Source organism: Trachemys scripta, chromosome 1 (genome assembly GCF_013100865.1).
Source record: "Trachemys scripta elegans isolate TJP31775 chromosome 1, CAS_Tse_1.0, whole genome shotgun sequence".
NCBI lineage: Eukaryota > Metazoa > Chordata > Testudines > Emydidae > Trachemys > Trachemys scripta.
Genome location: NC_048298.1, coordinates 151,912,311 through 151,937,087, shown reverse-complemented (window position 1 = coordinate 151,937,087; position 24,777 = coordinate 151,912,311). Strand labels below are relative to the sequence as shown.

At 42.1% G+C, this 24,777-nt stretch overlaps 1 protein-coding gene across 2 annotated transcripts; it reads left to right on the top strand.

Annotated features, from left to right (window-relative positions):
- The first annotated feature begins 5,145 nt into the window (after positions 1-5,145).
- On the top strand, positions 5,146-23,764 carry LOC117887366. 2 transcript variants are annotated; one of them, XM_034789925.1, is made up of 8 exons: positions 5,146-5,213; positions 7,213-7,889; positions 13,286-13,391; positions 14,836-14,954; positions 18,673-18,774; positions 20,909-21,135; positions 22,541-22,604; positions 23,548-23,764. In XM_034789925.1, the coding sequence occupies exons 2-8, from the start codon at positions 7,215-7,217 to the stop codon at positions 23,623-23,625; spliced, it is 1,371 nt and encodes a 456-aa protein (XP_034645816.1). In that variant the 5' UTR covers positions 5,146-5,213; positions 7,213-7,214; the 3' UTR covers positions 23,626-23,764. The 2 variants fall into 2 exon arrangements, with proteins under 2 accessions (XP_034645816.1, XP_034645806.1); XM_034789915.1 differs by lacking the exon at positions 5,146-5,213 and adding an exon at positions 5,659-6,242.
- Positions 23,765-24,777: the final 1,013 nt, after the last annotated feature.

Genomic DNA, 24,777 nt, shown 5'->3' with positions numbered 1-24,777 from the left:
CTTTAGGGGAACTGCTTTGTTTGGACTTCTGAGTAACCAGTGAGGTACTACAGAACATGTTTTATGCTGGCATGGTAAATCTAAGTATTGGAATAACCACCAACATTTGGGGTTTGTCTGCCCCGTTTTGTTTGCAGTTCACTCTGATTGAGTGACCTCAGCTGGCTCCCACGGGCAGCACCGTCACAATAGGTATTTATGAAAGTTCTATTCAAGGGACTGAAGGCCAGCACATTGGGTCCATTCACAATTTAAAATTGGAACGTTCCACCACCTGGGATCTATTCAGGAACTAACGTTCACTTTTACAGAATAGAAAGAATTCCATTCTACTGGCCAGTGTCCATGTAATAAGCTCCTAATTATACCTTGAACATCGCTTAACAAATTTAATTCAACCATAGCACATTGTCTGGCCCATGTCTCATTAAGCACAACCTTTTCCCCAATTAGGATTGCAGATTAGATTAAGGAGAGCAATTTTTAAATGTTCCGTGAGGACTGTGCTGGTTTTTAGGAATTGTACCTGCCTTTGGCCCACCTCCCATAGATTGTCTCCTATATTCGTGGCATAACTTAATTTCCTTTGCAGATTTTCTATATCGCCTGCATTTAGTATTTCAACTCCCATAACTATTCTGCCTATCCAGTCCCCCCACACAGACCTTTTCTTTTTCCAAAATACCTTCCTCATCCATAAGTCCTCCATTCTTGGGATTGTTTGTAGTGCATTTGAGCAGCTTGGGTAGGTCTGAGTAATACTTCTATTGCTAGGGCTCCGGGTAATCTGTACAACAGCCAAGGATGCATTTGCAGTTCTTTGTTTGTGGCTTTCCCAATTTACCTCCCAAGGACCACCCTTCCATATATGGATCTGGCTTCCTTGCCCACCACACACGGGGTATTACGATTGTCTGTACAGATATATCCTTTTCTGCACAATGTCACCTCACATTCATGGAGGCCTGTAGTCAACTGGTTTACTGGGAAAACTGATCATGTTTTGAATTGTTTCCTTAAAGATGCTGGCACCACCCAATAAATGGCATAATGCTCCAAAAGAATTCCACCCATAATTCTTGCTTGCAAAGGAAAGTGCTGCACAGCATCGCCAGGACTGCTTAAAACCCGATCTTGTAATGTTAAACTATAACCAGCACTTGGAAGCATATGGATCTATATATTTTTATTACACACAGAAAAAGGAGGGACACCTGCCAAAAGCTGAATGCAAGCTTCTAAATTTGTCTTGCCAGAGTTGATGACATCATAGATGCTTAAAGCAGTGCAGGGCATCTGGTTTCCTTGTCATCAACTGTTTACAGAGCAGGTAAATAATGGAGAAATTATTGTAAATGAAATCTCATTTCATCTGAACGTTATGGGGAAAATAAAATAATTGGAGGGATGAGTAATTGAGGCAGTTACTGGTAAATGATTCTCATCAAGTGACATAATCTAGGTTCCTATAACAGGGAATTTTGGGCTAATGTGCTTGAAGTAAATAGGGTTTTTCTGTATTTTGTTTATGCATCTGTGTATATGTTTTAATGAATGTACTTGTAATTTTGAAGTCCATTACTAATTTGGATTCTGACATGTTTACCTTTTAAAGCGATGTAGTTCACCTTTAACACTACATCCAGAAAAAAAAATCCAACTATTATAAAAATCTTATTTTGAATTGAAATCTAGCTTCTAAATTAGAGTGCAACATACAAGGGATTTATATTTTAATGTCAAAAACTCATGCACTACTTATATTTTGTTGCCAGCTCCCATCAGGATTGAATTTCATTAATAGGAAATATATATTAACTGAAGCATGAATTACAGGACATTTCAATAGCACTTGGGTTATAGTATTTGCCAAGTCCCTTTCAGGCTTTTTAGTTTCATTGCTAATGCAGATACGTCCAACATCTGTCTGTCGTGGTTAGTTTTTCTCTGTTGCAAAAAGACACATTTGCTTAAATCATCTGGGCCAAAAATAAAAGAAGGATGGACTCTTGGATGATTGTGATAGTTCTATGATCTGTAGTAACTGAAATAACTAATTATACACTGTAGCTATTTTATACAAATAGCTCTGTAGCATGGAGATTATTATTCATAATACATATAGTGCCATAAATTGTAACGATGCATTGCAATGTAAAACACATTTCTTGCCTCTGAAAAATCAAAGTAAAACCACCGTGTTGCCAGCCTAGCAGGAACTGTTTGAACCACTCTATTTTTAAACAGGATTTTCAAACAAGTTCCATTACTTGCAATTGGGGCATCAGTGGCATGTTTCCTTTTGAGTCAATATTAAATCCCTACCTTGGCATAGTGTTAGAGACACAGTGCTATTGGGACCAATTCTTGACCTCCACAGTCATTAACAATCTCATGGCACATTTTCCAAGACTAGCTGACTGCAGTGTCCTGGCCAAATTCAGATTCAGTTGGATATGGTATTTGTCCTCACTCACTCACTGTCCTAAGATGTTGTGTAATGTTACTGTGTGTTGGGAAACAATGGTCTCATTTTGCCTCAGAGGTGGCTGCCTTTGGTGAGTAAAGTGGTTCAGTCTGTAAAGGGTGTTGAGTATGAAAGATATTCTACAAATGTTAGTCATCCTAACAATCTGGGTAATTATAATGTTAGATATTGATAGTTCCTTTCCTTCTTGACTCTGTTTCTTGTCGACATGCCATTCTCCCTATGATGCTTTCACAATACACAGTCACCAGCGCCAGGATATTACCAGGGATTCACATTGCTGTTACTTGAGAACTGCCATGAATTTTTAATCTAATCCCAAACACTTGATGCACTGATTATAATAATAGAGTTAAAGCAGTTTCTTCTTACATGGAGGAGTCAGCAATAGAGCAAGTGTCTTTGGATAGTTCAGTTTGACAGATGGTTTCAATGCAAGATTCTGATTTTTCACAGTAGCTTTTAATTGTTTTCAGTCTGAAAGCTGTAAAAGTCTAACTGATGCTGAAAATTTAATTGTTAGATTTTTATTCAGAGGTTTGATGGTTGAAATACTGTTTATAACAAAATGGCAAATTTTCACCCAATTATGGTTTTTATGTTTTTGTTTGTTTGTGTAGATAGGGAGGGCTATTCAGAGGAGTAACTGGCTGTACAGACATTTTGAGGCTTATGAGGGGAACTCCCCTAAGCCAATTTTGCTTAGGTTTGTTCCAGGTTTGCCTGTTAAGAATGTAAAGTGTGTAAAGGGACACTGTCACTGAGAGGAAGAATAGTCATCTGTGGTTGATGAAGAAGCCCGTTCTGCATACATGAGTGTTTAGGGCCTGAGGGAGGAATTTCATGGAGAGATGAGCTGTATCTACCCTCTTCTTTCAGTGGTAGATTAGGCTGGCTCCTAGCAGTTCTAGCTAGTTTCTCTCAGAGGAACAGGAGAATAGGGTAGGCTGGGAATATAAGACTATCATGGCAGACCTACTTGTTGTCTTCACTTCTGGTAACGACTTATAGGACATAGGTGGTGAATGTAGTACTGAAACAATACCTCAAATTGGCCCTATAAGGCGCTGTGCTCCTGCAAGTGCCCTCTTTCATGGGGAAGTACAAATGGAAAGTCTGAGTACTACTTGTCACATGGTGTCTCAATAAAACTAGATTTGTATTTCCTACATTTTCCCCATCATCTGGATCCTTTGCCATCCTTCTGCACATTTGAGGAAAGTCATGTGTGCTTTCTTTTTGTTTGGTCATCTTGTCATTTATATTGTACTCCTCACTTTAGTATCTGAATGCTTTAAGGAGTGGAAATTTATTTGAGCATAAGCTTTAGTGGGCTACATCCCACTTCTTCGGATGCATAGAATGGAACATATATTGAGGAGATATATATGTACACACACATACAGAGAGCATGAACAGGTGGGAGTTGTCTTACCAACTCTGAGAGGCCAATTAAGTAAGAGGAAAAAAAACTTTTGAAGTGATAATCAAGATAGCCCAGTACAGACAGGTTGATAAGAAGTGTGAGAGTACTTACATGGGGAGATAGATTCAATGTTTGTAATGGCTCAGCCATTCCCAGTCTTTATTCAAGCCTAAATTGATTGTGTCTAATTTGCATATCAATTCGAGTTCAGCAGTTTCTCGTTGGAGTCTGTTTTTGAAGCTTTTCTGTTGTAAAATAGCCACCCGCTGATCTGTCATTGAATGACCAGACAGGTTAAAGTGTTCTCCCACTGGTTTTTGAGTATTACGATTCCTGATGTCAGATTTGTGTCCATTAATTCTTTTGTGTAGAGACTGTCCGGTTTGGCCAATGTACATGCCAGCAATGCCACTCTGCCATGTACATTTGACTCAGCTAATTTTGTATTCCTCTTAAGGATAAGTACATGACACAAAAAATGAAATAAGTTTTATTGCAGTGTAGACATACACTTAGGTGCCCTCTGTTTAGCCCTTATAAGCACTTCAACGTTGTGCAGTCAGTGCTAGAAAGGGTGTCACTACTGTTTTTTCAGAGGTTATGATTTGAAAATGGAGTGGGACTGATCCATCAGAGCTGATAAAGTATGGCACTTGTACGAGGTGGAACTGAAATAGTTTGTGCATTTTGCTAGCATCGTGTATCTTTTATTGGAATGAAGAGATTGTATTGACACTATAGATTATTAACCTGGGCTCACTGATTTGGCTCTCATTTACATTGGTGTAATTCAGTTCACTTGCTTCAGATTTACGCTGTTGTAAATTAGATCCAAATTGACTCCATTTCATCCCTTACAGTTTATCAGTATGTGAGTGTTAATGATGCTCCAGTTACAGTGACTGTCACTGAACATAAAGGACAGGGAATTCTCTCAGCCCTTCCTCACGGAGCTGGACTGCAATGACTAGAAGATGGTTTGTGTGACCCAGGTACCGGGGAGGGGGTTACAAGGAGCCCTGTTTGCACAAGGGCCCCAGTAGCTTTCCCCTCCCTGCCGTTTCTGAGCTCACAGCGTTGGGATCGGGCCGCGCGGGCCCCCAAACAAGCAAGCCCGGTGGGTTGGGATGGCTGCTCGCCTCTGATTGGCTGGAGAGGTAGCCAGTCAAGGGGCTGGGAGCAGCAGGCCAATCGGCTGGCGCTGGTCGTTCCGCCCAATGAGAATCCGAGGAGCGGCGGTTCGAAAGAGCGGCCGGTGCTGCGGCGGAGCGGTTACAAGGCTCGGGCCGCCTGTAGCAGGTGAGGTGGGGGCGTTGGCCAGTGGCCAGCCACGCCGGGGGTGTCCCCGTCCGGGCCGCGGGTCCGGCTCTGTAGCTGGGCCGCCGCGAAGCTGCTCGGGCCTCGTGACGCAGCCGTTTCCCCCTTGTTACCTGAATTCGGATTAGGCGCCTCCGTGTAGACTCGCGCTGGGGTGGAACTGGCTCTGTCGGGTCCGCGGGTGCTCGGGGGCGGGCTGCAGGAGCGGCGCGGGTGCAAGCGGGGCGGCCCCTGTGGGACCTCGGGCCTGGCAGTGCCGGGAGGTTGGGACCCGATTCCCCCCTTACAGAGCCTGAGGCACGAGGTGCCTGGGCTGCCGTGGCCAGGCGGGCGCTGCGCGGAGCCCCACGCGGCAGGGGGAGGCCCGGGGGGGGGGGGGGAGACACCCCGCTGCTGCTGCGACCAGCAGAGTAGAGGGGTGGCGCCGCTCGGGTGTGTAGCGAGCCCCGTAGCGGACTTGCTGCCCTCATCGCTCTTTGTACCCGCGCTAGGCGGTGCGCTACATGCCACTGCAAGGGTAGAGGGAACTAGGGGGAAGAGGGGACAAGGCCCAGCAGAGCCAGGAGCAGACCCCAGGTCTCCTGAGGCCCAGTCCTGTGTACTAGCCACCAGGCTGTGCTGCCTCCTTTAATCTCACCTTTAGCTAAATCGGTGCACCTCTGTGTGTAGACAAGCCCCAGGTTTAGCTAAATCAGTTCAAAGTGGACCTAAGCCAGTGCTAAACTGGGTTGAGGTTCACCTTTGCTGGGGGCTTGCAGTGCTTTAACAGGACTGATTTAAAATTAATGTTGTTAAACCAGTACAGTTTCGTTCCTATAAAGAAGACCAGGGATGAGCTGGAGTTTGCACCAAACTAATATACATTTTAACCCTGTTTCAAACTCAGCTGGTGCAAACCCTGGCTTGCCCATATCTATTATTTCAGGATCAGTGCTGGAGCAGCTACAGTGATGGCTGCATCAGGACTAGTCCTAAACAGACAAGGCCTGCAGACTTGTGGTGTCTCCACTAGTGAGTTTATTATTTGTTTTATTATTTTTTTAGTTAATGGCCATACTGTAAGAAACTTACACTGGATCCTGTACCCCTTATGGGGGGGGGGGGAGGGAGACACAAAATGTTTGTTTTTAATTTTTTTCATTTTAATCCTCAAAGATGCGCTCTGGAGCTCAGAATTCAAACTTGTCCTGCAGAGTCCTAAGTGTTGATTACAGCCTTTGACATGTCTGAAGTAAAATGTTGCATTGGTCATGGCAGTTGCTTGTTGTAATTCTTTGCGATGTTACTTGCTCTGGCAGACAATCCAGGAAGTCTGCAGCTCAGATTTTCTCAGGATCTTCCAAGTGCAATTCTACTTTGAAAATTGACTGTAAAAATGGCATCATGAGTTAGGTTCCATGTTTAATGACTCTCAGTGACTCAAGATAAAATGCTCATTTTATAAGCAACACCTTGATTTTTCTAACTACAAGTCTTGCAAATTTATATTGGGGATTTAAAAGCAAAGATGGGTTCTTTCCGATTATCTCAGAGCCAAAATGTTCTTCAATCAGAATTTTGGCAATTTTAAGTTTAGTATCAGTGATCAAGGCCATAAAGCTGTTGATCAGTGAGCCAGAAGACAATCCAGCTTTTCCACTATTGTACCGGCTTTGCAGGGCTAACAACGCAATACACTTCAGTCAGTTAAGTAAACAGATTTGATTCTGAATACACAAGTAGAGCAGATCTGTTGAATAAGTAGGTAGCATTTTTACAGTATCTTTACTGAGTAGAACTGTATTTCAGATGGAGCTTTGTCTCAAATTATATGAAAATAATTATACTTTTAAAAGTTATTTTTTCTTTCTTGGGATATTGTAAAGAAGTCTTTTCAGTACTTTGTTGTTAATCTTTCGTGTTATGGGGGTTAAAGAAAGTTGATTTTTTTTCTTCACGTTTTCCTTTGACTACGTGTGCCGTTTTTTACGACTGGGAGAAGACATGGAGACAAGGAAATTAGATAGAAGTTTCTTTAAAACTGCCCTGAATAAAGATGAAGTTGAAAATATTCTCAGTGAAATTAGTAATCTTAAAATGACTGAGAGAGGGAATGGCAATAAAAATAATGAAGTCAAATGTGAAAGCCTTTGTCCAGCTCCTCAGAACATTCGGTATCTTGGTCTGCAAACTCCAAGAACTCCTGCTCCAGGGATCCTACAACTGTTGCCATCTCAACCATCTGATTTCGTGGGAGAAGAATATTACTCTTCAAAAAAACCCTCCAAATTAGGAGAATGGAGTATAACAACTCTTAAAGACAACATTATTCCCACAGGGAGAGAACTTCCTCGTACCCCATTCTGCACAAATCAACAAGGGAAATTGTTACTAGAAGCTTTAAAGGACGATACAGTACTGAATGAGAGACATTCAACAGGTGTAGTTGGACCTAGTCATTCAGAATGTGAAACACTTAAGTTACAGATTGATGCTGATGTGCTGGAGAAACTTTTGAGGGAGGAGACTTCTGTAAAGACTCATGCCTCAAATGCATGGGTTTACACTAGGAAAAAAGATTCCATTTGCCAATGTATGCAGCAGCCTGATGACAACCACATCATCTCTGGCAATACAGAAAATGGCAAGGAGGTGGCACCACATCTAGTTGAGGATGAGGTAGGATGTCTTCTTTCAGTTACTTTAGAGCTGCTATTGTGTCTTGTGCAAATAATGGTCTTATAAAATTATTTACCTGCAGTTTCAACTCTGTCATAAACATGCAACTTGGGGGAGGGGGAGGAATCCAGTAGTTCTGCAGACATGTGGGCACGTCTGAAAACACTGTTAAACAGTTCTCTTTCCGGTGACCTATGAGGTTTGACAATGTAACACTGAAACCCTACCAGGAATCTTAGTCTTTGCAAATCAACTCGATCAGTGCCAGATGTCAGTTGTTTTCCTTTGTCTATAAATAAAAACCTGGTGGGAGAAGATGAGATCTACTAATTCTAAAATCTTGAAGCACATGGGGGCAGATTATCTAAATATGCAGATAGGCACCTAGTGGGATTTTCAGAAGCTTCTAAGTGCATTAGTTGTCTAACTCCCACTGATTTGTTAAGCATCTTAACCTGCTTAAGAACTTTTGAAAATCCCATGTAAAATACCTTTGAAAATCTGGTCCATAGTGACTAGAAACAATCTATCAATTGATTAACTTTGTTTAGTAAATCAGTTTTAAAAGCAAATGTGTAAGCAAGTAAGCTTAACACATATAAGGTAGTTTTATTTAACTAATAAAACAATTTAAAAATGCTGTTTACTTGCATTTAACTGAATTCCAATTTCTAGTCTACAAGCAGCTTGACAGAAACCACTAGTAAAAAAAAAAAAAAAAAAATCTACAAAGGAAATGCATTATTCATCATTTTAATGTTAAAAATTGTAAATTAATCTGAATAAATGAATGTTGTGCTATATAATTGTTTAAATAAAATGTATATAGATGTAGAGTATCTTCCTGGTTAGCAAGAAGTGCCAAATTTAGAGAGAGAGAGAGAGAGAGAGAGAGAGCTATATTTAGTTGCAAGTCAATATCTTTTAATGCCAGGTTTCAGAGTAGCAGCCGTGTTAGTCTGTATCCGCAAAAAGAACAGGAGTACTTGTGGCACCTTAGAGACAATTTATTTGAGCATATGCTTTCGTGGGCTACAGCCCACTTCATTGGATGCATCTTTTAATAGTCACCATACAATGAGCATGAACTTTTTCGTCAAGAAAATGACCAAAAAGTACGAATGCACAACTAAATTTAAAATTTTTTATTTGAACCTCTGTGATTTAAATCGATCCAGCCTGGTTATCAAGATCTTAAAAGACTGAGTCTGATGATTTCAATCTCTTGGTAGTGGTGGTGGTTTTATTTTAGTACTTGTACCATCCAATCCCTGGTGGAAGTGCTTCTCTGCTGATTTTTTTGCAGTACACATCTTCTGGATTTGTGAGATGTTTTACTATTAATACAGTAACTCCTCACTTAACGTTGTAGTTATGTTCCTGAAAAATGTGAATTTAAGCGAAACGATGTTAAGCAAATCCAATTTTCCCATAAGAATTAATGTTAATGAGGGGGTAGGTTCCAGGGAATTTTTTTCACCAGACAAAAGACATATAATACACACACAGTATACGTTTTAAACAAACAATTTAATACTGGTACACAGTGATGATGATTGTGAAGCTTGGTTGAGGTGGAGGAGTCAGAGGGTGGGATATTTCCCAGGGAATGCCTTACTGCTAAATGATGAACTAGCAATTGGCTGAGCCCTCAAGGGTTAACTCTCACAGTCTACAAGGCAGCAGGAATGGAGGGAGGGGAGAGAGCATTGCAGACAGAGACACACTGTGTGTGTGTGTGTGTGTGTGTGTGTGTGTGAGAGGTGCGCATTTCCCTTTTAAGTACACTGCCCTGTTAATTAGATCAGCTTGCTGAGACCACAGCTGCTGCCGCCAGCAAGCTCCCTCTGTCCTGAGCCCTGTCATTTGTCCCCCCTGCTCTATATCGAAGATGGGGTAAGCGGGGTGAGGGGGATGGGGACACCCTGACATTAGACCCCCCCTCTTCCTACCCTCCCCCCCCCGCACAACAAGCAGGAGTCTTGGGGAGCAGCTCCAAGGTAGAGGGCAGGAGCAGCACATGGCAGTCGGGGGAGGGACAGCTGCAACTGGTAGCCTGCTGCGCAGCTGCTGCACAGGGAACTTAGGGGGCAGCTGGTCCACTCTTGTTCAAAGCCCCCACCAGCTAGCTGCAACAGGTTGCTTTTCCTGCAAGCAGTGGACAAAGCAGGCGGCTGCTAAACGGAAGTTAGAAGGGAGCATTGCACAACTTTAAACGAGCATGTTCCCTAATTGATTAGCAACTTAACAACAAAACAACGTTAACCGGGATGACTTTAAGTGAGGAGTTACTGTGCTCAGTATTGTTGAATATCACTAAAATCTGTAGCACCCATACTTGAAAATAAGGTTATTCTGATTGTTATTTTTCTTACCCCAGCTCTAACATCCAGTATTTCTAGAGCAGTTTATATTCTTTCAAACTCCTAGACTAAGTGATCGGTGCTGTATACCATTTTAAAGGTGGGATTACATGATCTCAGATGAGATACACTGTTTACCAAGCTCAAGATTCTGAACACTAAAATCAGGTTAGACTTGAAGAGGGGCTGAGGAAAAGGCATAGTGGTATTTGAATATTAAAATCATTCTGTGCTATCTCACAAATTTAAAGGGACATTAGCAACTTGAAAACTGTGTCCAAAAATATTGTACTACTAGAGTAATAAATGACACACTTAAGATATTAATGAAAAGTTAGCAACAGTGTTTGTACATTTGACAGCATGTTGCATAGTTTCACTTTTCTTTTGTAGTCATTTTTAAACCCTTGTTGAAAATATACTTAAACATAGATTTTTTTCTGCTTCCATATTTTTTTTTAAAAAGTAAAAATCAAAATAAGATTAAAAAAATCTCAGCATGTTTTCTATGTTAGGAACTAGATTGCTTTTTTTAAAAATTAGTTACTTTTTGAAAGCAGTCAGGTTGATAGTATTCCTTTTATAAAAGCAAGACTTGGATCTTGACCAAGTTTAACTTTCAATTCCTTACTATTAAAGTGTGCTTATCAGAAAGTTTTAATCCAAAAGCAAGTTGGTTTCAGTAGGAAACTGGCATATTTGAATTTAAAGTTCTGAAGGTTTGTAGGATTGAAATAGAGTTGTAAACGTCCCACAGTCTAATACTTGGTTACAAGATTTACCCTTTTAGTACAAACTATACGGCTTAACGGGCTAGTAACTAAAGTGACTGTTAGGATTTGTCACTCTCTCTCATAGTCTTATAGCTAGGAATAGGAAGAGACTTTTAAATAAAATACCGTATATACTCGTTCATAAGCCAAATATTGATGGTAAAAAAGTGATGCATCAGAGAGCGGGGGTCGGCTTATAAACGGGTCTACACCAAAATTTGATGACTTTAAACTCTATGGAATCATTGAATTGAATATCTAATACATTGTCGTTTTGTTTACCTGGAGCGTCTGCAGGCATGGAGCCCGTCAGCTCCCTGTGGCCGCAGTTTGCCATTCCCAGCCAATGGGAGCTGAGGGGCTCCATGCCTGCAGACGCTCCAAGTAAACAAAACTTCCAACCTGCCAGCGGCTTACCCTGACGGGCCAGGATCCAAAGTTTGCCAGCCCCTGAAATATAGGGTCGGCTTATGAAAGGGTCATACAGTTTTTGCTATTTTTACCTAACCATCTTGTGGGGGTCAGCTTATAAATGAACAGGCTAATGAACGAGTATATACGGTATTTTAGATTGTGTTTGAAGGCCACACCACAGTTCTTCAGGAGTTTGTTGCATGTTTAGATTCTGATCCTGCATTCAGCTTGCGCAGGCATATCTTTGTGCCCATGCGGAGATATAATTACTTAAATAGGGCTTTTTGTGGGTAAATCCTTACATCTGCACAGTGCCCCGTTGAAATCAGCAGGGTGTAAGTATCTGCCTTCATGAATCCAGTTGCAGGATGGGGCCTATAGTTGTTGTTTAGAAAGTGTATGTTATTTTTACAAATGCCTCTAAAACTGTTAGGAAAGCTCATGGTAACTTCCCAGATTGTCTTTAGATAGAAGCTCTGTCTTCTTTTAAAAACAAAAATTAAGAGTGGTAAACCTCCTAAAGAGAGAATAATTCACTAGGAAAAAGTGATGTTTCCCAGGAATAAACATACTACTAAGGCAGGGGTGGGCAAATTACAGCTCGCGGGCTGCATCCGGCCCGCCAGCCATTTTAATCTGGTCCTCGAGCTCCCACTGGGGAGCAGGTTCTGGGGCTTACCCTGCTCCGGCACTCCAGATGGGGAGCAAGGTCGGGGGCTGCTCCATATGGTTCCTGGAAGCAACAGCATGGCTCCCCTTCGGCGCTCCAGCCAGGAAACAGGGTCAGGGCTGCGCCACCAGGCTCCCAGAAGCAGCAGCATGGCCTCCCCTTCGGCTCCTATGTGTAGGGGCTTCCGCTCTGCACACTGCTCCCACCCCAACCGCTGCACTTGCAGCTCCCTTTGGCTGGGAACTGCAGCCAAGGGGAGCTGGAGGGGTGGTGCCTGCAGACGGGGCAACTTGTGGACCCACCTGGTTGCGCTGCCATTTAAGAGCTGAAGAAGGGACATGCCTCTGCTTCTGGGAGCTGCTTGAGGTATGCACTGCCTGAAGTCTGCACCCCTGAGCCTCTCCCCTTGCCCCAGCCCTGATCCACCTCCTGCTCTCCAAACCCCTCAGTCCCAACCCGGAGCACCCTCCTACATGCCAATCTCCTCATCCCCACCCCAGAGCCCACACCCCCAGCCAGAGCCTTCCCCCTGCACCCCACTCCACAGCCCAGAGCCCCCTCCCGCACCCTGAACTCCTCATTTCTGGCCCCACCCCAAGCCTGCACCCTAACCTCAATTTTGTGAGCATTCATGACCTGCCATACAATTTCTATTCCCAGATGTGACCCTCGAGCCAAAAATCTGCCCACCCCTGTACTAAGGCATTTATAGCCATTATCTGCTTTCCACCGCCCATTTTGACTAATCTAAGGGCTTGTCTACACATAAACCACTGCCGCTGCACTGCTGTAGCACTTCAGTGAAGATAATACCTACGTCAGAGGGAGGATTCTCCCATTGGCATAGGTACTCCACCTCCCAGAGAGGCGGTAGCTAGGTTGACAGGATAATTCTCCTATCAACCTAGTGCTCTCTTCCGGGGTAAGGTAGGTTTAACTGCATCGCTTAGGGATATACCAACCTAATTTCTTAGTATAGACCAGGCCTTAAATAGACAGGATGGAGCACTCAGTGTGATAAAACACCTGTATGTTGGATCCCTGTATATAAAAACCTGCTCCTGAATTCTATCAATCTGTTCAACAGCCATGCAAAGCTTATATTCTTTATGTATTCTATGAAGATTTTGTTTATGATTTACTAATAGTAAACATCTCTGGGTGTGCCCTTTACAGCAAGAATTACAAGAAAGAGTTGAACCTCTGCAAGGTTCTCCCGTACCAAAATGTTTCACTACCTCTTCAACAAACAGGAGAAGACTAAGTCAGATACCAGTTCAAGGCAAGTACTGGTTTTATTGTATGTATAGTTCTTTCTGTTTAGACACACTTGTCCATTAGTTTGCTAATGCATGTGTTCCTAAATTGTATCACAATTCTCGTGCAAATTTAGGATGTGTGTGAAGACCTCAGACTTTAGTAGTGCAATAACTTTCATTTAATTTTTAATAGTGCCTATTTTCATAGCTACAAGCTAACTTTAGACTATTTTAAAACACAGATTACATATGCAACTCTGGGTGAATGAGAGCACTAAAATTGCCTTTCTTGTTACTGTCATCAGCAGACCTTGTTAGAACAAATATTAATACAAAACAACTAGAACCAGAACAAACTCAAAACAATACTAAGCTAAATTAAATCAATTGACCAAGCGCTGGACTAAATAAATGACCTTCATTCTCCTTTGCCATTCAGAGGCCTTGTATCTGAATCTCTGTGAGAAAACTGCTAACATGCAGTCCCCATTTTCTGATTTTAGCTTTTTTTTAATGTAATGAACCACCCTTCCACAAAAGAGATGCCTTTCCTGCATAGTAGCTGAGCCGAGTGCTTCTTCAATAATGATAGGCACCAACTGTGCAGTGTCCCACCAAATCTAATGGGGATATACGCAAATGCATGTGTTTTCACATCCTTGTAACCCTTTGTATAATAGAAGTTGAAGAACAGATAACAGGAATTCTGTCTTCTCTGCTTTCCTCACCCCTTCTCGCCAGTTTCTTCACAATATATTTCTATTGCTGACCAGCCTTGTTTAAAATGATTTACAGGTCTTCAAACACTTCCCAAGGAGACAAGTCCACAGCTTAATAGATTTTATTAGAAGCATTTTCCTGTTTGCAGTCTTTCTACCTATCCTTCATTCCATCTATCACACTAGAGTACAGCTAAGTGTTAAACTTGTAGTTCTACTTTCTCTCAACTCTCAAAAAGTTATGACAGACTGAAAATATGTCTGGCCTTGTGGCTTTTTGGCCTAAAGCTCTTTAATAATTGTTCTTTGCAGCTTCTAAAAGAGGTGTCTGAGACAGGCAACACACTTTTTATTGTGATTCTAAAGATAGATTAGCAGGATATCTTCATTTAAAATTCCCTTTGCTTTTTTTTTTTTTTTTTTTCCCCGAGTGCCATCCTCTGTTGCACCTGATAAGTGATTGGGAAGGAAGGCTTTGCTTTGTTTGAAATAATTGTATTATGGGATACAAAGCAGACAGCTCCCTTCCTGTTTTTACCATGCTAATAAGTGACATTTTGCTCACCTAATTGTCCGAGCACTTTAAGAGCTAAATCTTATTCCTACTGAAGTTGATGCTACTAACTCCCATTCAAGACAGTGGCACTGGATCTGACCTGAGATTTGGGGCATACGCAGATATTTGACAGTAATGAGCCTCCATGTCAGCTTCTGGTTCCTTGAGAACTGTTTTTCTGTACGTAACTAGGGTTGAGTGAGATGAATATTTCAATGATGATTAACAGAATAAAAGGCTACCAATGCACTAAAGAAGATATGGAGTTTCTTCGGCACATGAAAAACCAAGAACAAGCACAGAAATTGAAGGTAAGATTGTCTGTATTTTAGTCTCCATCTTAGAATGTAAGGATCACAAGGATCCGTTTAGTTGTCATTTTTTTCCTAAATAAACTAGGGAGAGGGCACATGGAACTATTGGTCACTTCGTAATAGTACATGTTTTTTAATCAGAAACCAGATTCTAAACCTGTGGTATCACTTTGCTTCCACACAGTTGTGCTCTTCTTTGAGTAATTGCACATATGCATTCCACTCTTGGTGTGCTCCCCTGCCCAGTCATCGGGAATTTTTCCCTTAGGTAGCTCAAGTGCCATCTGCTGCCCCTGCGTTGTTTGTCTTGTTTTTGTAGGGAGAGGTGAATAAAGTTTTAAAAATAAAGCAGTAGTGAGGATCAAATTAGAGAACTGAATTAGAATATGGGGCCTTTCGGTGGTTCAAAGCCAGTCCAAGTTGTTACCATCTAATAGCAGTTTGTAATTTGTGTGAAATAAGTTTGGTCTCTAGCCAGTGGACAGGTAACTCACAAGACAGTGTGTCCTGGTACTAATTTTACTCCTGGGGGAATTCTGCACCACTGTACAATGCAGAATTTGTGCAAAATTTCATGTTTTCCCTGCAGAATTGGGGCTGCAGTGCTGCTGGTCGGCCTGGCAGGGATGGAGCCTCTGCACTCTCTGGCTGACCGGCTTGATCCTTGTGGGCCTGGGAGACCTGGCTCTGGCAAAGGGTGAGGAAGGCCAGGGCCACACCCTGTCCCCTGGCGGGACAGAGTTTACAGAGCAGAACCTGTACCTGGGCTCTGGGAGGGAGGAGGGTATGTGTCTGGGCTGGTGGCCCCACACAGCCTCTCCAGCACCCCCCAACTGGATTGGGTTTGTGACAGGTTGGATCAGAAACCCCCTTGGGGTTGCCAACTGATGGGCCAAGACTACTTCTGCCCTTGCTTTCCCTGACCTCCCAGCTTGGGACTTCAGTGCCCTGCCTGGTTTGAGCCAGACCCGCTAGCCTGCTGCAAACCCAGACCTAGATCTGAACCACATCCCCTAACAGCTGTAGGCTTAATTGGAGCAGCTTAAGAAGTGTTCCTGTCTTTAACGCTCAGATGCTCAAGTCCCAGTGGGGTCCAAACCCCAAATAAATCTGTTTTACCCTGCATAAAGCTTATACAGAGTAAACTCATAAATTGTTCGCCCTCTATAACACTGATAGAGAGAGATGCACAGCTGTTTGCCCCCTTTCTCCCCCCGCCCCAGGTATTAATACATATTCTGTGTTAATAAGTAAAAAGTGATTTTATTAAATATAGAAAGTAGGATTAAGTGGTTTCAAGTAGTAACAGACCGAACAAAGTGAATTACCAAGCAAAATAAAATAGAACTTGCAAGTTTGTCTAATACAGTAAGAAAACTGAATACAGATAAAAACCTCACCCTCAGAGGAATTCCAGGAAGCTTCCTTTTACAGACTAGTCTCCTAGTCTGGGTCCAGCAATTGCTCACACCCCCTATAGTTACTGTCCTTTGTTCCAGTTTCTTTCAGGTATCCTTGGGAGTGGAGAGGCTATCTCTTGAGCTAGCTGAAGACAAAATGGAGGGGTCTCCCATAGGCTTAAATAGACTTTCTCTTGTGGGTGGAGACCCCCTCCTCTCTCCTATGCAAAGTCCAGCTCCAAGATAGAGTTTTGGAGTCACCTGGGCAAGTCACACGTCCATGCATGACTTAGTTCTTACAGGCATTGTTCACATGCTACCTTGAACGTCTTCATGTAGACTTCTTATGTGGATTGGAGCCTTTCAAGATCCATTGCCCATTAAGTGCTTCTTGATTGCGCACTTAACTTGCAAATTCCTTTCTAAAGAAGCTGACCTAAATGCTGTACTAAGGTTACTTAGAAATCAAGCAAGTACACAGCCGATATTCATAACTTCGAACACGACACATGCATACAAATAGGATGAATAGATTCAGTAGATCATAACCTTTACATAGATATTACATGGCATATGTAGCATAAAACATATTCCAGTTATGTCATATATACATTCATAAACATATTTCCATAAAGGCTTATGGGGTGCAACGTCACAGGGTTATCATAGGGTTTCATTAAGTCTCTACTCCTGAGGAAATCATTTTTGTTGTCTGCATTGTTGACATACTTGCTGACAGGCATTTGAAATAAATTACCGAAATAATTGAAACTGGTGTGATTATATTGTGTTACTTTGACAAATAAAATTTGCAGAATTTTAAAATTTTGTCCACAGAATTTTTAAGTTTTTGGCACAGAATTCTCCTAGGAGTATGATTTGCACCCTTGTTAATAGTCTCAGAAAAGAGGCCAAAGATTAAATGCGCACCCTTTTATCCCCCATGCTGATCCCCGTGTGTCAGAACTGAAGCAAATTAGCAGGGCAATTGGGGAAGCTTGCACTGCTGGTGCTCCATCTGTAATGGAGGTCTCCAGGGGTGTCGGTCTGGTGAGAGAATAACTTTGGGAAAGAGCATAAACAACTAACTGGTTATAAACGGCTTGATCAATGTCTGCAGGATTGAGGTTATAGTAAGAGTATGAACCTATTGACTTAATATGGTCATGAGTAGGGACCGTGTTTTCTGGAAATTGCTACTATTGCTGCGTTTTTTCCAAAATGATTCTTCATTTCTAGCATCGGTGATCAGAGGGAGGTGGGGCATGCAGGGTCACTGCTCCACCCCCTTCCAGACTTCTGCCTGGAAACACCTGGTTCCTCCCCAAGGCGCAGGGCAGAGCGTGCGGTAGATCTGATATGTGGGTGGGGCATACAGGGTCATGTGCTCCCCCCCCCGCCCCCCCGATTTCTGCCTAGAGACACCTAACATGTCCCCAGGGCAGAGGCTGGCTGCTGTTGAGCCTTGCTGCCCACTTTTCCCCCTCCTCCCAGCATACAGCTGGCTCTAGGTTTTCGGTGCCCAACATCTGTCCACCACCTCTTCTGCACAGCTGACTCCTGCTCCCTTCCCCCAGCACACAGCTGGACTGGCTCCAGCCCTCAGTACTCAAAATCTGTTCCCCCACTCCCCCTGCACAGCTGGCTGTAGCCCTCAGTATTACAACACAGAACAATATTTTTTGTATGAATATAATGCATATCCAAAATTTCCATCATATTTTAATTGCTGGAAAACCCTGGCCCTAGTCATAACTCGGCTAATAGTGGGCTTTTTGCACACAATCACACAGACTATTCACTGTAACATTTGGATTTAAATAATTAAAATAATATGGAATACCTTGCCAACTAATTTTCTATTGAAATCACTTGTGAACCTAATGGCCTGAAAAGCTGCAAGGCTGGAATAGAATTCAAAGGGTCATTTTGTCTGTAACCAAATAGTATAGTGTTTGTACAGTAACACAAAAATAAAGCTTGTAATTTACATGACTTAATAAAAATGCCATCCTAGGGTGAGAGAGGCTGATGAAGAATAACTCTCTAAATGTGTATAACAGTATAAGCAAAGTCATGTGCAATATCGACTGATGGGGAACCAGCTCCAGTAGTTAGATTTTAATTTCGCATGGTGTTTTGGGTTTTGTTTTTAATGACTCACAAATGTTCCTAGAAAACGAGGCTGCTCTATTTTTTTGCATGCTCCAGATTTTTTAAAAATTATTTTTTCATGAGCTGGAAATGGTTTGTATTTTTATATAGTACTAAAAGAAATTGTGTGTGTGATACTAAGATGAAAACTTCTTTTACAGGCAAAATATTTACATCTACAAAAGGAACTAACCAGCATGGTTCGGACAAAGGAGCTGCTACTAGCACAGAGAGAGAAAGTGCAAGAAGAGATTGTACAAATGGTAACTGGCCCACAACGTATAAACTACAATGCAAGATTAATGTTGCCAATTTTTTTGTTTCCTTTCTTCAGTTCAAGTATTTTTTATTTTTTTTTTTAATCAAGTACAGTAACTCCTCTCTTAGTCGTCCTAGTTAACGTTATGTTGCTGATCAATTAGGGAACAGGCTAGTTTAAAGTTGAGCCATGCTCCCTTAGAACATTGTTTGGCAGCCGCCTGCTTTGTCTACTGCTTGCAGGAAGAGCAGCCCTTTGGAGCTAGCTGGTGGGGGGGCTTGGAACCAGGGTGGACCGGCAGCTCCCCGCTCCCCATAGTTCCCTGTGCAGCAGCTGCCCAGCAGGCTACCAATTGCCACTAGTTCAGCTGTCCCTGCCCCCACTGCCATGTGCTGCTCCTGCCCCCTGCCTTGGAGCTGCTCCCGGGAGCCTCCTGCTTGCTGTGTAGGTGGGAGGGGAGAGGGGGGGGGGAACTAATGTCAGGGTGTCCCCCTACTCCTGCTGCCTGCTTACCTCTTCTCCATATAGAGCAGGGTGGGGACAGGACAGGGCTCAGGATGGAGAGAGCTTGCTGGCCATAGCTGCTGTCTCGACTTCCTGATTTTTTTTTTTAAAGACAATGTACTTAGTGAGGTCAGCGTACTTAAAGGGGAAAAGCGCAACTCTCTCTCTCTTTCTCTCATACAGGGTGTGGCTCTGTCTCTCTCTGCCATGCTGTCTCTCCTTCCTCCATTCGTGCTGCCTTGTAGAGAGTGAGGCTACATTAACAACAACGTGTTAACCCTTGAGGGCTCAGCTGAGTGCTAGTTCATCATTTAGCAGCAAGGCATTCCCTGGGAAATATTCCGCCCTCTGACTCCACCACCTCAACCAAGCTTCACAATCATCATTTCTGTGTACAGTATTAAATTGTTTGTTTAAAACTTTGTGTGTGTGTGTTTTCACCAGACAAAAAATTACACACACACACACACACAATTTCCCTGGAACCTAACTCCTCCCCCCCCCCATTTACATTAATTCTTATGGGGAAATTGGATTAGCTTAACATCGTTTCACCTAAAGGCGCATTTTTCAGGAACATAACTACAACGTTAAGCGAGGAGTTACTGTAGATAAGCCTTGTGATTTAATGTTCTCTATTCCCAGAGTATCTTCCTATGTGTGCAGGGGGTGGGAGTTTCTTGTGGTACTGAACAGGAACCTATAGAAAGCAAGCAACAGCACTGACAGCTCTCCAGAGAGTGGTTATGATTCAGGGACCCTAAAAGGAGTTGTGGCTTAAAGGATATGGAAAAACTTTTGGGTAGGTGTGTTGTGATCTTAGTATTTCATAAGTTATGCAGCATCATGCTGGATCAGAACTTAGATATGGGACGTCTTCCAGAAATACCTGGATGATGCAGGAAGTAGTGTTACTGATTCAGAAGTGACACTCTCTTTCTGAATTGGTTGCTATTGAATCAATAACAAAGCATGGTGCTAGTGACCTTTATGCTGGTGGAGATGCTGCTTTTCAGATAAGACATTATAACAAAACCTGACCATTTGTGGTCATTAAAAATCTGACTCTCTTTACACCAGTAGGAGAATTGGCTTAGTTCCTGACCAACTTCTAATTTTAGTAACTTTTCCTAAAAGTTATTAAACTTTTCCCCTAAACAGTTAAGGAGTGCTGCAGTTAAACTGGTGCTATATTTCACTCCAGAGGTGGGTGAGGAGATATACAGCCTTTGCCTACTTAATAAAAGTGGTATGAGGCTTTAGCCAATTAACATCTATAAAGCATTTTGTGTAAAAAGTCCTGCTAATTCCTTGTTCTTAATGCATTTTTGTAAATCAGGTAAGAGTGTGTACAGTAATACAAAACATCTGTTTGAGTTTACCCTAAGCGGTTATGAAACAAGCCTACATAATGGCTTGGATTAGACCTATTAATATGAGTTTTCATGGAGTGTTTTACTCTACCAGTATCTTTTAACCAAGAAAATTTTATATATATATATATATATATATATATATATATATATATATATATATATCTGTATTCTAACATGAAACCTGTTGACTTGTGCAATAACTTTTTCATTTGATATTTTTGCTGTTAATGAAACACTGACTTTCTGCCTTCACTTCAGAAAACATCTTATGATAGAACAGTCCAACTTGGAAGAGCCTTCCTGGGTAAGAAAATGGATCCTGCCGCTGTCGAAGCATTGCCACCAAAAGCTGTGCTTGGGCAGCTGAATCCTGTGAAAGTGCAGCATGTTCAACAGCAAGAGAAGGCTGAACTTCAGGCACTTACAAAAGAGCTAAAGAAGTTAAAACATTCCATTGCCCAACTGCCTCAGAAACAGGGAATAAGGTAGAGGAAACCAACAGGTTTAGAGAATTTTCTGGAAGGGGGTGGAATCTTTTTCTAATTTATACACTTAACTGCAACTTTGTGCTGTATAAACACACCGTGACTAGCGTAGAACTGTGGCATAATGGTAGGCTGAAACTTAAAGCTACAGCTTCCCTTTCCTGGGGGGGGGGACGACCTCCCCCTCAATTTGAGGACTGGGAAGCTTAACGTAACAGTGGCCATAGTAGGTCAGACCAAAGGTCCATCTAGCCCAGTATCCTGTCTTCTGACAGTGGCCAATGCCCCAGAGGGAACGAACAGAACAGGCACTCATCAAGTGATCCATCCACTGTTGCTCATTCCCAGCTTCTGGCAAACAGAGGCTAGGGACACCATCCGTGCCCATCCTGGCTAAGAGCCATTGATGGACCTATCCTCCATGAACTTATCTAGTTCTTTTTTGAACCCTGTTAGTCGTGGCCTTCACAAAATCCCATTAGAGAGTTCCACAGGTTGACTGTGCATTGTGTGCAGAAATAGTTCCTTTTGCATAATTTGTCTATCTCCATATTGAATTGATGTCTGAACAGTCCTAACATCTTGTCCATTCAGTGGTGGGGGTGGGGGGAGTTTAGCAGCTGTTAGTGTATGCTTTATATTGGAAGATAGGAAATGTCACAAGGCTATATTTGTTTGTTTGTTTTTTAAAGTGTTTCTCTTTCTGTCACAAATACAAAACGTTAGGGGCCAAATTGTAGGTACAAGCAAGTTGCTGCATAAACTCCCATTGATTTCACTGTGCCTGTCTCAGAAGAGGTTGCCCAGTTGTTGAGCCCTTGGAATACCTAATTTCACATAACTGCATGCTCAGTTAATGTGCATATATATTCAAGCAGTCCTCCCAAGGCTCTGCTCAAGAGTTGAATGGCATTGCATTTACTTAAACTTTTGCCAGTAACTCAAATAGCCATTGTTTGGACTGATCGGAGTTCCATGTCCAGTGCTAACTGGAATTACATCTGCTCTCTAAAAGTGAACATGATCTTTATGCATAACTCGTGGTGGCAAGCATACAGGATCTGGTTGAGCATACTGATTGCACTAAATGGCCTTTGAACCTTATCTAAGAAGCAGTTTGCCTGGTCTTATAACTGCTGGTTAAGCTGCATTGATTTCATTGTGGCTTAAAACAACTGACCTATTTGGATCAACCCCCAAAAAAACCTCATTCACTTCTTTAAAGGGTTTAGCCATAAGCTTAGGTACAATACAAATTCTTAAATGAACTAAATCATTCCGTTTTCATCCTTGTCCTCTTGCATGTCAACACCAATTAATTTAGAAGACTGTAATTCCATAAAGGGATTCTGATCATCAGAAATAGGGAGCAGAGTAGGGAAATGTTAATGTGTTTGTCTTCCAGGCTAGAAAGAGAATCTTGTAAACAACAGATACAGGAAGCAAAACACAGACTACAGCAAGCACAAGTAAGTTCTGTTATCTTACTGCCTATAGCCCATCTTGTACAACCCCTCCTCCTAGTAAGTCCCTTGTCCTTCTAGATCACTCTGTGCAGAACTTTAAAGAAACAGAATCTGGGATACAAGGCCAGTGTATGGAACGGTTTTGGGTGTACGATAATGAGGGGGCAGTGGGTGTGCAGAAACAAGTGGGTTTATGAAGAAAAGATGAGGCTTGGTCCATAGAAAGTGGATGACTCTACTTACCAGTGGCATGATAAAAGGTGTAAGGATTGAAGACCCGTTTCTCCACTCGCTATTTCAAAACTTGCAGGTTAAGACTACTGCTTTTTGTAAGGGATGAGGGTAAAATTGCTTACTACAAGTAAGTGCAAGTCTTTTACACAGCTTTCAAGAATGTTCTGGTTAAAAAATAAATCTTATCATATTTGGGTAACTCAGACAAGCTGCAGCACCTATAGTTGCTAGTTTGTGGGGGAGCCTCAACCTAGAATTGTAGAGGAAAGCTTTGAGGCTGACAAGGAAAACTAAGTTATGGATTGTTCTGGAGTGGTAGCAAATTTGGTTGAAATTTTTCTTCTGCCTAAAAAACCTTTTCACTCATCTCTGCAGAGGAGTTATCTAGTGGTGCAGATCATTTGTGGCCTGTGACTACACTGTAAGCACTTCGTGGTGTCATACTATTTACTTTTCAGTAACTGCAGAAGGTACCAGGAAAACTGTGTCTACAACATGGCTTTTCCATCCCTTCACCGGCAGTGGGGTGTGGCTATTTGAAATTCCAATAATGGCTGGGTGCTCCCTTTCAAAACGCCTTTTGGTATTTAATCTGTAGAAATGCTGGTATGTTTCTGCCCCACACCATTCCGATGAGCTGCTGTACTCTGTCAATGGGATTATCGACCTAGAGTGTACTTGAAAACTGTTGCATTTTTTTATTTTCTACCAGGCAGATGTGGAGAATCTGAAATGCAAAGTTGAAGCAGCACAGTCAAAACTAGCAGAAGTTCAGGTCAGTCAGGCATAAGGGTGCAATGGTTTGGTGGAGGTGTGGTTGTGGAGTAGTAAAGAATGGTCATTGCATGCTTTAACTATTGGAAGTCAAAGTCTGTTCTAATGGGGCAGTGGCCTATACTGCAAGGTGGATGCTATGCACATACATTTTTTTTTTTTTTTTTTTTTGAGTGAACTCACCCTAAATCAGATACCAGTGTGGTGGGTGCAGTAATAGTAACTAGAGCTTTTCTATTATTCTGCTGTGCACACTCTCCCCCCCGATGTCACTTGGCAGGCTATTCCCTTAGGACTTTTTCAGTGATCCTAAACCGGATGTATATTGATAAAACTTAGCTTGACTATGTAGCATGAGGTAAAGTTACCTTTAGCAGTTGCAGTACTAGTTAATAAGAGAATGTAATTGACTTAATTACTTTGTATATGATAGTGATGTAAACTTCAAGTGTGATTGCTTTGGAGTGGCAGCAGGCTCCCCATCCTTCCATCTGGCTCATTAAGTAAGGGATTGAGGCTAGGCTGAAAGCCCTGAAGTGCACATACAATTACTAACATTAGCATCCTGGACCAGTTTGCGTGATATCTGTGTAGTTATGATAGAGAAGTCTCACTTCAAAGAAAACCCTCCAATCAACTGTCAAATTACCTTGGTTACTAGTGCTTAAATGAGTCATATCTGCTGCCCCAAAGAAGGCAAATATGAACAATGTAGACGCTGTATCGGCTAGTCCAGCTGTATCTATAATTTTAGCTAATATGTATGTATTCCTCCTTTTTAGGAACACTGGTGTAATACAAGAGTTGAAATAGAGAAGTGGCACACATTGAAAGAGAAGACTACTGTTTCTCAGCCACTGGAGAATGACAGAATCTTGGGCAACGATTATCTTAAGAGAAGACTTAACAGAATCTTGCGAAGAACAGATATCTTTTTAGAAAGGGAAAAAATAATTGAAAGACTTAATCTTTTGCAATGAGACCCCCCTCCTCCTTGCAAAAATCTGATCACTACGTCAAAGAGCCCTTGAGGGTTGCCACTGTATGTACAGATTTCTCCCTGTTGGGCACCTTAATTTTCCAAATTCTATAACCTGTCTGTTGAAAGTGTGAACAAATCTGCACTATTAACAGTTAAGATGTAGCCAGAATCATGAAGATAAAATTT

Coding starts and splice junctions, on each gene's coding strand:
- LOC117887366 (XM_034789915.1), top strand. CDS start 6,182: ATGGCTGCATCAGGACTAGTCCTAAACAGACAAGGCCTGCAGACTTGT. Junction 14,955..18,672: donor AACAAGCACAGAAATTGAAG/GTAAGATTGTCT, acceptor CTTCTTTTACAG/GCAAAATATTTACATCTACA. Junction 21,136..22,540: donor CCTCAGAAACAGGGAATAAG/GTAGAGGAAACC, acceptor TTTGTCTTCCAG/GCTAGAAAGAGAATCTTGTA.